The sequence below is a fragment of the Lynx canadensis genome, chromosome D3 (genome assembly GCF_007474595.2).
Source record: "Lynx canadensis isolate LIC74 chromosome D3, mLynCan4.pri.v2, whole genome shotgun sequence".
NCBI lineage: Eukaryota > Metazoa > Chordata > Mammalia > Carnivora > Felidae > Lynx > Lynx canadensis.
In genome coordinates this window covers 21854987-21868198 of record NC_044314.2, presented here as the reverse complement: position 1 = coordinate 21868198, position 13212 = coordinate 21854987, and the positions used below count along the sequence as shown (strand labels likewise).

Here is a 13212-nt window from a genome sequence, read left to right as displayed (position 1 = left end):
TTTGACAACAGCCACTATGCTGAAAACAGTATGGAGTTTCTTCAAAAAATTAAAAACTAGAACTACCATATGATCCTGCTATCCCACTCCTGGGAACATATCCAAAAGAATTAAAATCAGGATCTGGAAGAGATATCTGCACTCGTATGTTCACTGTAGCATTATTCACAAGAGCCAAGGTAGACAAACAATTCAAATGTCCACCTAAAACAATTTTTTTAATATTTATTTATTTTTGAAAGAGAGAAAGAGAGACACAGTGTGAGCTGGGGAGGGGCAGAGAGAGAGGGAGACACAGAATCTGAAGCAGGCTCCAGGCTCTGAACTGTCAGCACGGAGCCCGATGCGGGGCTTGAACCCAAGAACCATGAGATCATGACTTGAGCCAAAGTCAGACACTTAACTGACTTACCCACCTCGGCGCCCCTCAAGTGTCCATTGACAGACAAATGGATAAAGATGTGGTATATATCAATAGACCATGGAATATTATGCAGCCTGAAAAAAAAAATAAGGAAATCCTGCCATTTGCACCAACATAGATGGATCTGGAAGACATGCTAAGTGAAATAAGTCAGTCACAGAAGAACAAATACTTCATAATTCCTTTTGTATGAGGTATCTAAAATAGTCAAACTCATGGAAGCAGAGAATAGAATGGTGATTGCAAGGGGAGAAGATGAGGGTGAAATGGGGAGTTGTTCAGTGGGTATAAAGTGACAGTTACACAACAGTGATAAATTCTAGAAATCTTTTATACAACATAGCACCTATAGTTAACAGTATTGTGCACTTAAAAATTTTTAAGAAAGTAGACCTAATGCCAAATATTTCAACCATTAAAAAAAAGAGGACACAAGAAATCTTTTGGAAATAGTGGATATGTTTATTACCTTGATTGTGATGATGGTCTCATGGATGTAGGCCTATGTCTAAACTCATCAAAATGTATACATTAAATATGTCCCGTTTTTGGTGTATTAAGTATATGCTTCAATGAAGCTGAAAACCCTCTATAAAAACACTGTATATATACATATATCCATATATATATTTCAAATTTAGTCTTTGTAACAATTTTTATGCATATATTCTCATTTTATTGATGAGAAAACTTAGACAAAGAAGGAGGGCAAACAAGTTTTTCAAGGTCACATACCTAATGAGCAGTGAGGTAAAACTTCAAATCTAATTCTGCCTGAACTGAGTACCTATACTCCTACCTCTTAAACTGTAGGTAATGTGTTGCCAACCACAGATAATGAATGTGTGATTTTGTGTGTATAAAGGGATACATAAAGTGGAATAATGCACAATGGAAAAAGGTTTCTGTTGGATAATAAAAATTGAATATTAGCTTAGCAGCTAAAGGAGCTGCTTAACTCTAGGAGAAATTAAATCAAAGCTTTCCTACCTACTTCTTTTAAAAAATGCTATTTAAAATTTCTACTGGTCCCACTCAGGAAACACATCCTAGAAAACAATGTTTAGAAATATTCACACAAAAAAGCTTTAGATTCCAGACAGGCTTGTCTCTACCCTACCTTCAGTGAATAAATGAATAGATAGATAGATAGGTAGATAGACAGACAGACAGATAATGTTTTGAAAGTTCTTTAGGTATCAGCTCTCAGGATTGGGGCTCAAAAAATTGCTTGTTCATGTTGATTGTTGTTATAACTTTTGAAGATACCTCTTCTTTCAAATGTGAACATTTTGGGAGACAGCCAAAGCATAAGAGACTCTTAAAAACTGAGAACAAACTGAGGGTTGATGGGGGGGTGGGAGGGAGGGGAATGCAGGTGATGGGTATTGAAGAGGGCATCTTTTGGGCTGAGCATTGGGTGTTGTATGGAAACCAATTTGACAATAAATTTCATATATTAAAAAAAATAATTAAGGGGGCGCCTGGGTGGCTCAGTCGGTTAAGTGGCCGACTTCGGCTCAGGTCATGATCTCGCAGTCCGTGAGTTCGAGCCCTGCTGGGGCTTTGTGCTGACAGCTCAGACTGGAGCCTGTTTCAGATTCTGTCTCCCTCTCTCTGACCCTCCCCCGTTCATGCTCTGTCTCTCTCTGTCTCAAAAATAAGTAAACGTTAAAAAAAATAATAATAATTAAGAAAATAAATAAATAAATAAATAACCCACAAATGTGAACATTTTTTTTAATTAAGAGAAAAACCTTATACTGAATTTGAAATTTAGTTGAACTCTTAGGTTGATACATTGTAAAAATCATAGAATTATCAATTCTTTCCTGCCTTCCTGCTCATATTTTAGTTCTGGATGTAATCATTTTAGACAAAAATTTCTTGCATATTTGCCCAGTGCTTTATACTTGCTACTGATGTCCTTCTTAGGTCCCAGCCTTGGCCAGGTGGGTCTCTGAAGAGAATGGTCTCTGGCGCCTCAGCAGGAGATAGGGCAGAACCAAGAGTCTTCTCCCAAAAGCACTCCAAGTTGTGATTAAAGCGCCACGTAGTCACTTGGCTTAATTTATGTCAACCTTATTATCCTTATCTCTGAAGTGGGAGTAATAATGTATTTATGGCAAAATCATAGAGTGTGTGAAAATCAAGTCAGAAAACAATTTGCAAATGTTATCTATTAAATGCTTAATTATATAAACTATTCTAAAAGCAGTCTGGCATTTGATTCTCAAAAGAACATTATAAGATGGAAAAGCAGGTATTAGTACCTAACTTATATGGGAAATGGCAATTAAAAGAGCTTTCAGTACATCTAAACTTGCCCAGCTAAACTTGCAACCTAGATTTCTGAAGGTCATACATGGAATGTCTCTCTGAAAAGCTGAAATGTCTCGTTCTACTTCTCACCACTTCCTACACTTATCTAGACATAGAAGAGGGTCGAGGTTTAATTCCGTTGGTAAAGGTTTCAGAAGACAGAATCAGAAGACTTGGATAAAGATATTTTAAAAGAGGATTTAGTTTTGGTTTAGCCCTACAATGTAAAACTAGGGCTTATTTGTAGATAATACTGTAATAAAGCAGATCAGTGCAATCGAAGGAAGAACTTTTCCAACAAGAGAAACGGTTGAGTACATTCCCTCCCTTGGTGAACTTCTCATGCCAAAGGTATTCCTGCTTTATTTACAGGATCACTTTGTTAGATGTATATCCAAATAGCTCTAGATGGGTCATTTGAATAGACATTAATTAAGATCCTTTTTGATATTGGGATTATATGTATATATTTAAACTTTTTTATACTTAATCTAGAATTTCTTAAGTGTTTCTAATGAGAAAGATTCCACAGCTATATTTTAGAATAAAATTCAAATTAAAAAACATTTAAACTAAAATATAATAGTTCAAAGAAATTAGGCAGGATTTTCAAAGGGACCTGGGCAGTAATGTATACAGCATATTAAACCTTCACTGGATATCAGAGAGGATCACATAAATAGCTCATCTTCCCTCCTTGGAAGAGGTATTTTGATCAGTAGGTTAGGCTGGTTAGGCAAGACTCCAGTGGGGAAATACTTAATGAATGGTCTCTAAATTGACCTACGATTTCACTTCAAAGAACTGTTAGTAGGTTTTTGTTTTACTCAAGACTGAATTAGTGATATTGACAGATCCTCAATGCAATATATATAAATAAAAATTTGGCAAAATTATAAAGAAATCTTTCTCTCTTCTAGTGAGGTATTTTACTACTCATATCTACTTTCTAGTGAGATGATTTAATAAATTCCTACTAAAAATTGATATATTCTGCACACAAAAAGTAACTTGATTTAAAGTCAAATGAATGGAACAGAATATAGGGCATTCAAAAAAGATTTCCATTTATATGTCAAAACATTGCATATGATAAGATGGCAGGTCATTCAGGGTTCAACCAGAGAATCAGAACCTGTGGAGATGTGTACTAAGGCGTTTATTACAAGGAATTGACTTAAATGATTGTGATGCCTGGCTAGGCCATTCCAAATCCACAGAGCAGGCCATAAGAAAGGCAGGCTGAAATTCTCGGGCTAAAGTTGCTGTCTGCAGGTGAAATTTCTTCTTCAGGGAAGCCTTTCTTCTGCTTTTAATAACTTTCACTGGTTTGAATCTGCCCCCTCCCCAATTATCTAAGATAATATCCTTTGCTTAAAATCAACTGAATATGGACTTTAGTCACATCTATAATATAACACCTTAAATTAGTGTTTGAAAACTGAGGACTTCAGTCTAACCAAGTTGAATAAAACTGATCATTACAGATGGTATTCCTAATCACTGGTGGAGATGGTATTAATACAATTGTCCATCCTTTTCAAAGAAAAATAAAATTAAATTTTACTTAATATAAAAGAATATATTCTTGATGGTCTAAAACTATGTCAGATAAGACCACTATGAGAGCCATGAGGTACAGTGATTAGGTAAGCATTTGTTCCCAGAATTCTCTCCCTATTATTTTCAATGTCCTGGAAACTACAATCAATCCACAATCCCTTTGCCTTAGTTATTAACAATGGTGCCTATGAAAAGGTGCAAAATGTTAGCAAATTCAGATCAACATCATGTGAACTAAGGGACAAATCAAAGTGAGCACAAACCTATTGAGCCGTGACAAAGGCCTTTTGTTCAAAAGCATCCATTTGCTGCCTTCCTAATGATGTTAGATATTATATTTTAACCTAGTATTTTTGGGTATGTTAAGTGCTTCCTTAGTGGATCTTTCAACAGCTGCTTTGTGTGTGTGCATTCCATGTGTCAGGCAGTGTAATGGAATCTATGGGTATATAGATAAAATACCAGTAATAACAAAAACAGCAACAGTTCTAACTATTCTCAGTCTATTTCTTTATGGAGCTTCTAGTTTATCTTATAAAATTAGAAGCCTCTTAAAGAGACAGCATTTTGTGTCATAGATACTTTTGTGTGGGTGAATTTATCAAATTGTCTTCTCTAATAGTATAATTTATTGAAGGTAACTGCTATGGACGTTAACAAGTCCATCTAACCATCACTTAAAACATTATCTCCAATTAATAATAAATTAGAATTCCCCTAAAGACCAAGATTTACTCATCTGCCTATGCAAAAATATACAAATTTGTAACTGTGTACATGATAAGCATCATTTCTCCAATAGTTTATTTTCTTTATGAATTTTTCTTGTTACCAAATATTTGTGCCATTTTAGATTAACAAAATATAGATTGTAATTTAAATTTACCAGGGTTGTTCAACTTTGGAGATTTAAGGACTTATCAGTTTAAGCCAAGTCCTCATTGTCTGAAGAAAGTCACATGGTTTTTTAGCAAGTGTAATTTGTTTTACAATAATTTGTCATGGTAATGAGCTGCTTGAGATTTAGCTAAAAGGACTATTACTTACATAAAAATTTATACATATCACACTAATGATCCATGGGCCATCTCTCATCAACCTGTATTCTGTGTGCTCTCTAAAAAATAAGCCCTGATGTACAATATTATATGCCCAAGTTATCTTGGAGATAGACTTTCTTCATGCTTCTAGTATGGACAGTGATGCAAAATAAAGTATGCCTTGTGATAAAAGGCCTAGTATTTTCTGCTTAAGTGCAGTGGCTTTGGATTCTTCTTTCTTGGCTCAAAGAAAACATAATCACTGACCTTGAATAAATGATGGAGACATAAATTTTTAGGATGACTGTTCTTGATTTATAGACAAGCCTCTTCTAGACTGTGAGAAAAAATGATCCTTGCTATTTTTGATTATTTCTTCATCGTTCATATTTTATATTCTGCATCTGCCCTGAAGCTATTTTCAGGGATACATTTTTATAAACTAGGAAAAAAATAAATGAGAATATGTGAAAAATAATTTGATTTCTTGCTGTACTATTTCTGCCCTTTTGGCCAAAATAATAATCACCACAACAATCACAAACCATGTAAAGATGTCTACTGTTTTGAAAACTCTTGAAAATAAGCTAGAAATACTTTTTATTCATTCAATAACTTTTTTTCCCCTTTCTGGAACATTCTCTTATAGGACTGGAGAAGGGAAGTCAGTATAGTTTCCAAGTGTCAGCCATGACAGTCAATGGCACTGGACCACCTTCCAACTGGTATACAGCAGAGACTCCTGAGAATGATCTGGATGGTAAGACCGATCCCAATCACTGTCACTTTGGTTTCTATTTTCTTTGTTACTTCAGCTTCAAAGGCTCCCTTATTAGAAGTTGATGAACTCCAACACTGGGGATGTTTATTCCTTCTATATCATTCAATGCAAGACAAAACAAAATATAAAATACAAAATCCTCAGTAAATTCTTCAACAATGCCATATAAAATTATGCATTAATTACATTCTTCATGAGTTATTTTTTTCAAGATAATTTGAAATTATGTTTTTTAAATTCATCTTATTGAATAATCAACCTTAAAATTTTCTTCATAGGAATTGCTACAATTCCTGATAATAATCATGAAATACAATTACTTTACCCTTGCCCTTTTATGATGCTTCTGCAGAATAGCAATATGTATTTTTTGTTTGCTTGTGATATGGTCGTTAATATTTGACATTTCATCTTATTAAAACCAGGAATAATCTGCCTTGTTTGCTTAATAATCTGCCTAGTTGTCTTAAGACATTTGTGGATGAGATACTGAGATTTTTATAAAAGTCATATATCAGTAATTTAAATATAAACAAATTCTTCAAAATTAAAAGATGAGAAATAGTGTTTGAAATGAAAACATCATGACTGATAGGAAAAAAATCAAGAGGAATGGGTAATACAAGCAACAGAAAGAAAGTGTAAATAATAAAGCAGAAATATATGATGAAGAATTAGAATTAACAAATTAAAGAAGTAGAAATTTATGAAAAGAAGAGATATTTGAAAAAGAAATTAGTTATGATCAGTACACTTAAGCTAAGGGATTAAAACTGAGACCAAAAAAAAACAAACCACATATGTATTGAAAATGAGACTGTCTAAATCACTGACAATGAAATACTCTTACTCCTTCACTGGCAGACCTGAAAGCATCCAAGTTACTGCAAGATGAACATTTCTATGTCCCTTCCCTTCGTCTCCTTTTGCTCTCTTGCTCCTTCCCTCATTTTTATTCTCGTCCCAGTTCTTGCGTTGTCCTCTCTCCAGTTTGTCTTCCCTTGTTCCTTGAACTCCTCCTTCTTATTTTTCTCTTTCTTGACCTTTCCCTTCTCTAAGTAATTCACTATCACTCATGAGTTTCATGTAGTCATAGATTCCACTTTACAAAATAATTAATGTGGCAGTGAAACAATCAACAAATGTCATTTCCACAATAATGGTAATTCCTACCACGTGACAGCACATTAAAGAATATTCGTAGGAAACTAAGTAGTTTTGAGGGTATAATAGTAGATAGAAGGCATGACCTTCTCCTTGTGGAGTTTAAAGTATGCAAAGAAAAACAGACATCCCAGGTAAAGTCATAGGAAATTGCCATTTCATAGTTCAAACCTTGTTGAGTAGTGGAAATATCCTATCTATCAACATAGAATGAATAGATAAATTGATAGGCAAACAGACATATAGAAGGCTTGCATTTAAACTGAGACTGGAGGGAGGAAGAGGAGTTTGGAGTGCAAAAGCATACATTACAAACTGAGGGAGGAAGTGTGGAGGGCAAGTTGAATGCAGTTCTGAACTCAAGATGGACCATGATACTATTTGAGGCCTGAAAAAAGACCATCAAGACTGAATGAAACACAGGGATGACACATGTTGAGGTTTGTAAGATAGCAGGTTCTAAATTGGGCAAGACCAAATTAAGGATCTTGAACTTTGTCCTAAGAATGTCATTAAAGCAATAATGTGCTTTATCCTAAGCAAGTCATTACAGGACTTTTTTAAAATAGTGACTTAATTATGTTTTCATTTTGAAGAGATTACTGTGGCTGAAGCATAAGCAATTGTATTCGATTAGACAACCATGGGCCAACTCAGGACAACCTTAGAGGTAATGTTAGATTTTATTGGGAAAGAAACTCGGGGCTTAGAAGATTTGTCTTCATCTTTATAAATTGAAAAGTTGTGGAGCTACACAAAGTCACGCTTCATAAAGCTTATATCCTTCACTAATATATTAGAGAACATTCATGTATTTACTTATTCAACATATATTTCTTTTGGGAGGTTTATATATATCAGGCATTATTTTAGGTACCAGAGGTTAAGCGATAAATAAGGTCCCTACTCTCGAGGGGTATAAATTTATTGAGATAGAGGTGGATAGTGATAAATGTTCTGAAGAAAAATAAAGCATGGTAGAGGGAATAGCAAAAGATTAGGGAGTACTGTTTTATGTAGGGTACTGAGACGATCTGTCTGATGAGGTAAAACATGATCACAGACCTTAAGGCAGTGAGGGAGGCAGCCATAGGAATAGGTCAGACAAGAGCCCTCCAGGTAGAATAGCAGAAACAGACATCCTGAGGCTAGACCCCAATTGTTGGCTGAAGTATGGGGAGGAGGTTAGGATGGCTTGGTATAAAGACATGAGGATGTGCTCTGCTTTATTTAAGGAATAAAAAGGACAATTCTGATAAACTACATAATACCTTACTTTTCTATTTACTTGAGAAATAACTTTGAAAGTTTATATACTTGTCCTTTATCCTCTCATTTACCTTTATGAGGTATATATTATTAGCCTTACTTTCAAAGGACAGTAACTTAAGCTAAGGAAGTTAAACTAACTTAATCAAGTCATTAAGGTAGAAATTGTGGATCTGAAACTCAGGACCTAGTTTTGTAAGTCAAATGTCCAATACAGACCATCGTAGGAAAGCCTCCACTAATCCTCTAGAACTGACCCAGTGACAATAAAAGACAGTGATTCAAGGCAGAAGATTCTAAGAAATGAGGTCATATCATTTACCCAAACCTAAGGGACTATATCTCTTACTGGAAGGAGTGAAAATAAATGGAGCAGAGGTGCCGAAGGTCCTATAAAATATCCAGGATGGATGGGGCTCTCCACTTGACTTATGTGCTCTTTCTTCTCACTCCAAATGACTCACAATCTAGTGGAACCAAAATGTAAAATCACAGCCCCTGGGATAGCGCAAAACAGAAGTTTTAACTGTCTGCTTTTTATATCCATGCAGTCTTAATATAATCCAATCCATACATCTGTTTTAATCGAGAATCTCTATGCTTTGGTCATGAATAGAGTCTTAATAAATACTGCCTAATTGGATTTTTTGAACATCTTTATACTCTTGGCTTAATAATGCCCCTCTTCTGCATGCAACATTCTTGCTTACTTTTTTCCTCTCTTGAGTATTGATGCATTTGTTATGAAATATAATTAAGAACTTATAGTGTGCCCCATCATGGGGAGTACAAACATGAAAGAGATAGAACAGTTATCTTGAGAGATAAACAGGTAATGGCTGCACTGATTGAAAAGACTTCATGAAAACAAAAAGTGCTTGAACTAAAAACTTCAGGAAAAGGAGGTTGACTAAGATCACAGGGAGGATAGGAGCACCTGGGTGGCTCAGTCAGTTAAGCTTCTGACTTCGGCTCAGGTCATGATCTCACAGCTTGTGGGCTCGAGACCCACGTCGGACTTTCTGCTCAGAGCCTGGAGCCTGCTTCAGATTCTGCTTCTCTCTCTCTCTCTCTCTCTGCCCCTCCCCCGCTCACACTCTGTCTCTCTCTCTCTCTCTCTCTCTCAAAAAAATAAATAATATTTAAAAAAAATATTACAAGGAGGGTGTGTAGGACAGCATAGTAGATATTCTTCAAAAAGGCCTTTAGGAAAATTATTTCTGCCGTGATTAGTTTATTTTTTTTTTAATTTTTTTTTCAACTTTTATTTATTTTTGGGACAGAGAGAGACAGAGCATGAACGGGGGAGGGGCAGAGAGAGAGGGAGACACAGAATCGGAAACAGGCTCCAGGCTCCGAGCCATCAGCCCAGAGCCTCACGCGGGGCTCGAACTCACGGACCGCGAGATCGTGACCTGGCTGAAGTCGGACGCTTAACCGACTGCGCCACCCAGGCGCCCCTCTGCCATGATTAGTTTAAAATGCATCCTCACTCATCCAAGTGCTATTCACTTACCAGTCAATTATCTTAACACATTTCAAATAATACCCCTTTTCTTATTCTTTCACTTCTTTATTTGGATTATAATTACTTAGACAATCCTTGTCCTTGTCCGTAGTGTACATGTTAGCAATCCAAAAAGGTAAATAAAAAATTAATAGAAGAAAACTAATGGAATTGACGCTTCTTATACATAATACTGTTCTGGATTATGACTTCAAATTGTTCACTCTTAAAACATGATAGAAACAGCCATTTTAGGGCACTAACTATATGAGTGTGCAACAGATATGGTTCACCTACTTTGTCAAACGGTGTTTCGTTGGCTGTAAGAAATTAATAGGATCATATATATTTGGTACTAAGGCCTTTGTAATTTATTGACCCATAACCTCTTTTCACTGATACTCCTCTAAACTGATTTCAATTTCTCTTCCTTCCTCCTGTTTTTCTTATCTTGAATGCATCATTCAAATCTTAAAAAGCGTTACCCTTGGTAGGAATCAGTATTTGGACAAATGGACAAGCTCAGAAGTGGTCATAAATAGCTCCAAAGAATACACAGCCTGATGGCTTGTTCTATTTCCATACGTAAATGCAGAAATATAAATGTAAATATATATTTAAGCTAAGGGAATTTTCTTTAAATAGTCATCTCATTTCAACTCATTCATGTAAGTGTTTAAATCATAAAATAAGATATAAGCAGCTTCTACTATATAGCTTTCATGGCTAATGTAGGAAGGTTTTGAGTCCTAAAATCAGATATTTCCGTATAGAATTGCTTTGATTTCCCTTCAATAATAGATAAGGGGGAAGCAGCCATTTTGGAAACCACCAGAAATGGGAAGCATTCTTTGCGGTAGTCAAGGAAACCTCTATTGGGAGGGAAGTGCAGTGTTAGCCCTCCCTAGGTGCATCCTGTTACATAAAATTTTTCCCTCTTGCCTTAGAGTCTCCTGGTGAACTCCAAGGGGATGTTCTACTCGTTAGGGTGGTAGCTGAGCCCTGACAGTAACTCAGGAGAGACAGTAGGAAGTACAGACAGTTCAAAGCAATCCCTTCTTCTTCCGTGACTTCTGTAATTCCTCTTGCATCCTCCACTTGGCTTAATCCTTGTGAGGATCAACAGTAACTTGTAGAAAAACTCCAATTCCTTATGGGATTGTCCTTTTAATTGGGATGTTTTGTTAAAGAAATTATAGAGCCAAACCTCACTGTTCCGGGCTCCCTGAAAGCATGTTTGCTGTTGTTACCAACAGCTGGAAAGTTTTAAAATATTTATTTTGTGCCTCAAATTTTCAACTTAAAGAAACAAGATCATTAGAATTCCCCAAAGTTCTTATGTAAATGTCTTGCATAAGGATATGAGAGAATTTGTGATGAAGTTCAGCAAGGTATCCTCCAGGAAATTGAGCATGGGGATCAGTTTGTGCTGCTTCCCCCCACCCCCCGACGAATTTTGAAGTGAACAGGTAGAAATTGTGATTTGCAATCAATAATGATGTAATTTAAAATTAAACTTCTACCCTAAAATGGAGGAGGTTGGCCAGCAAAAATTATCAATACAGAGGGACTCCTGAAAGTGCAACTAGGTGATGTAGCAAAAACTGTGAACCTGGGAGCAGGCTCTAATTTCCTGCCCTCAGGAAAGAGATAATTAGCCCTATTAGCCTGATTGAGTGAGGGTAAAACGAGGTTACTGCAAATGCATTTCATTTGAGAAGTCAGCCACGAAGCAATTCCTGTGTTTTCGTACCTGCGTGATATATGATATTCTTCAAGAACATGGTTTTGAGCAGGAACACAGGAAAGCTTACTTTCAGAATAATAAAATCTAAAATGATGAGACCACCGTGAAAGAAAGGACACCACCTATTAAATTTGTCATCTTCATTAAAAAAAAAAAAAAACAGGGTATGAAAAGTGGAAAATCTCTAGGTAGAAGAATGAGAAATGAGAAAAATAAATTTTGGGCTAAATGGAAGAAATTGAAGAATAGAAAAAGAAAGGAAGAAGGAAAGGAAAAAGGAAGGAAAGATGGAAGGAAGGCCAGTAAAATATATGTGTGAGTTGTGGTAGGCTGAATAATAAATAGGCTCCCTCTCCAAAATGTCCATGTCCTAATTCCTGGAATCTGTGATATGTTAGTTTACATGGCAAGAGAGATTTTGTAGATGTTAGTAAATTAAGGATTGTGACACAAGAGATTATTCAGGATTATCCAGGTGGGCCAGATGTACTCACAAATGTCATTCTAACAGGGAAGTAAGAAGAGTATCAAAGGTTGATGTCACAACAGAAGCAAAAGTTGGAGTGATGTAAAGCCAGGGGCCAAGGAAGGTGGGAAATCTCTAGAAGTTGGAGAAGGCAAGAAAGCAATCATTCCTGAAGCCTTGAGAAGGAACATGCTCCTGGGTTGACATCTATATATTACCTCCCCGAGACCGATACTGGAGTTCTAACTTCTAGAAATGTGATATACAGAATTTGTGTTGTTTTAAGCCTCTAAACTTGTGGTAATTTAAACCACTAAGTATAGCAGTAATAGTATTTGCCAGAAAAAAAATATTTTGATGTCATTTGGGTAACTGACAAAGATAAGTACAATAGACCCTTGAAAAATGCCAAGGTTAAGCACACTGCCCCCCATGCAGTTGAAAATTCACATATAACTTTAGTTTCTCCAAAACTTAACTACTAAAAGTTTACTGTTGACTGTAAGACTTAGTTAACATATAGAGTCAGTTAACACATATTCTCTATGGTATATGTATTATATACTGCATTCTTACAATAAAGTAAGCTAGAGAAAAAATGTTATTAAGAAAATCAAAAGGAAGAGAAAATACACTTACATTACTGTATTTATTGAAAAAGTATCTGCATGTAAGTGGACCTGTACAGTTCAAACCCACATTGTCCAAGGCCCAACTGTATGCTTGTATCAAAATAAAATTTTGCATCAAATATTATAAATCAGTTTGTGTTTTTAGTTTCATATTAGCCAAAAGGTATGAAACAATAAGCATTAAGGATGAAATAGAAAAATAGGTAAAGAAAAGGGAAACACAATATATAGAAATGAGAGGCTCAAAAATCTAGAATTTCAGAGTCTGAACATTTAATGAAAGCCGAAATTGAGCAA

At 35.6% G+C, this 13212-nt stretch overlaps 1 protein-coding gene across 1 annotated transcript in view; it reads left to right on the top strand.

The window, feature by feature from the left end:
- Nucleotides 1–13212, top strand: part of DCC (DCC netrin 1 receptor) — a 689897-nt gene that overhangs the window by 547012 nt on the left and 129673 nt on the right. Inside the window, 1 exon segment of the mRNA XM_032595323.1 lies at nucleotides 5999–6109. Within this exon segment, the coding sequence (XP_032451214.1) occupies nucleotides 5999–6109 (111 nt within the window).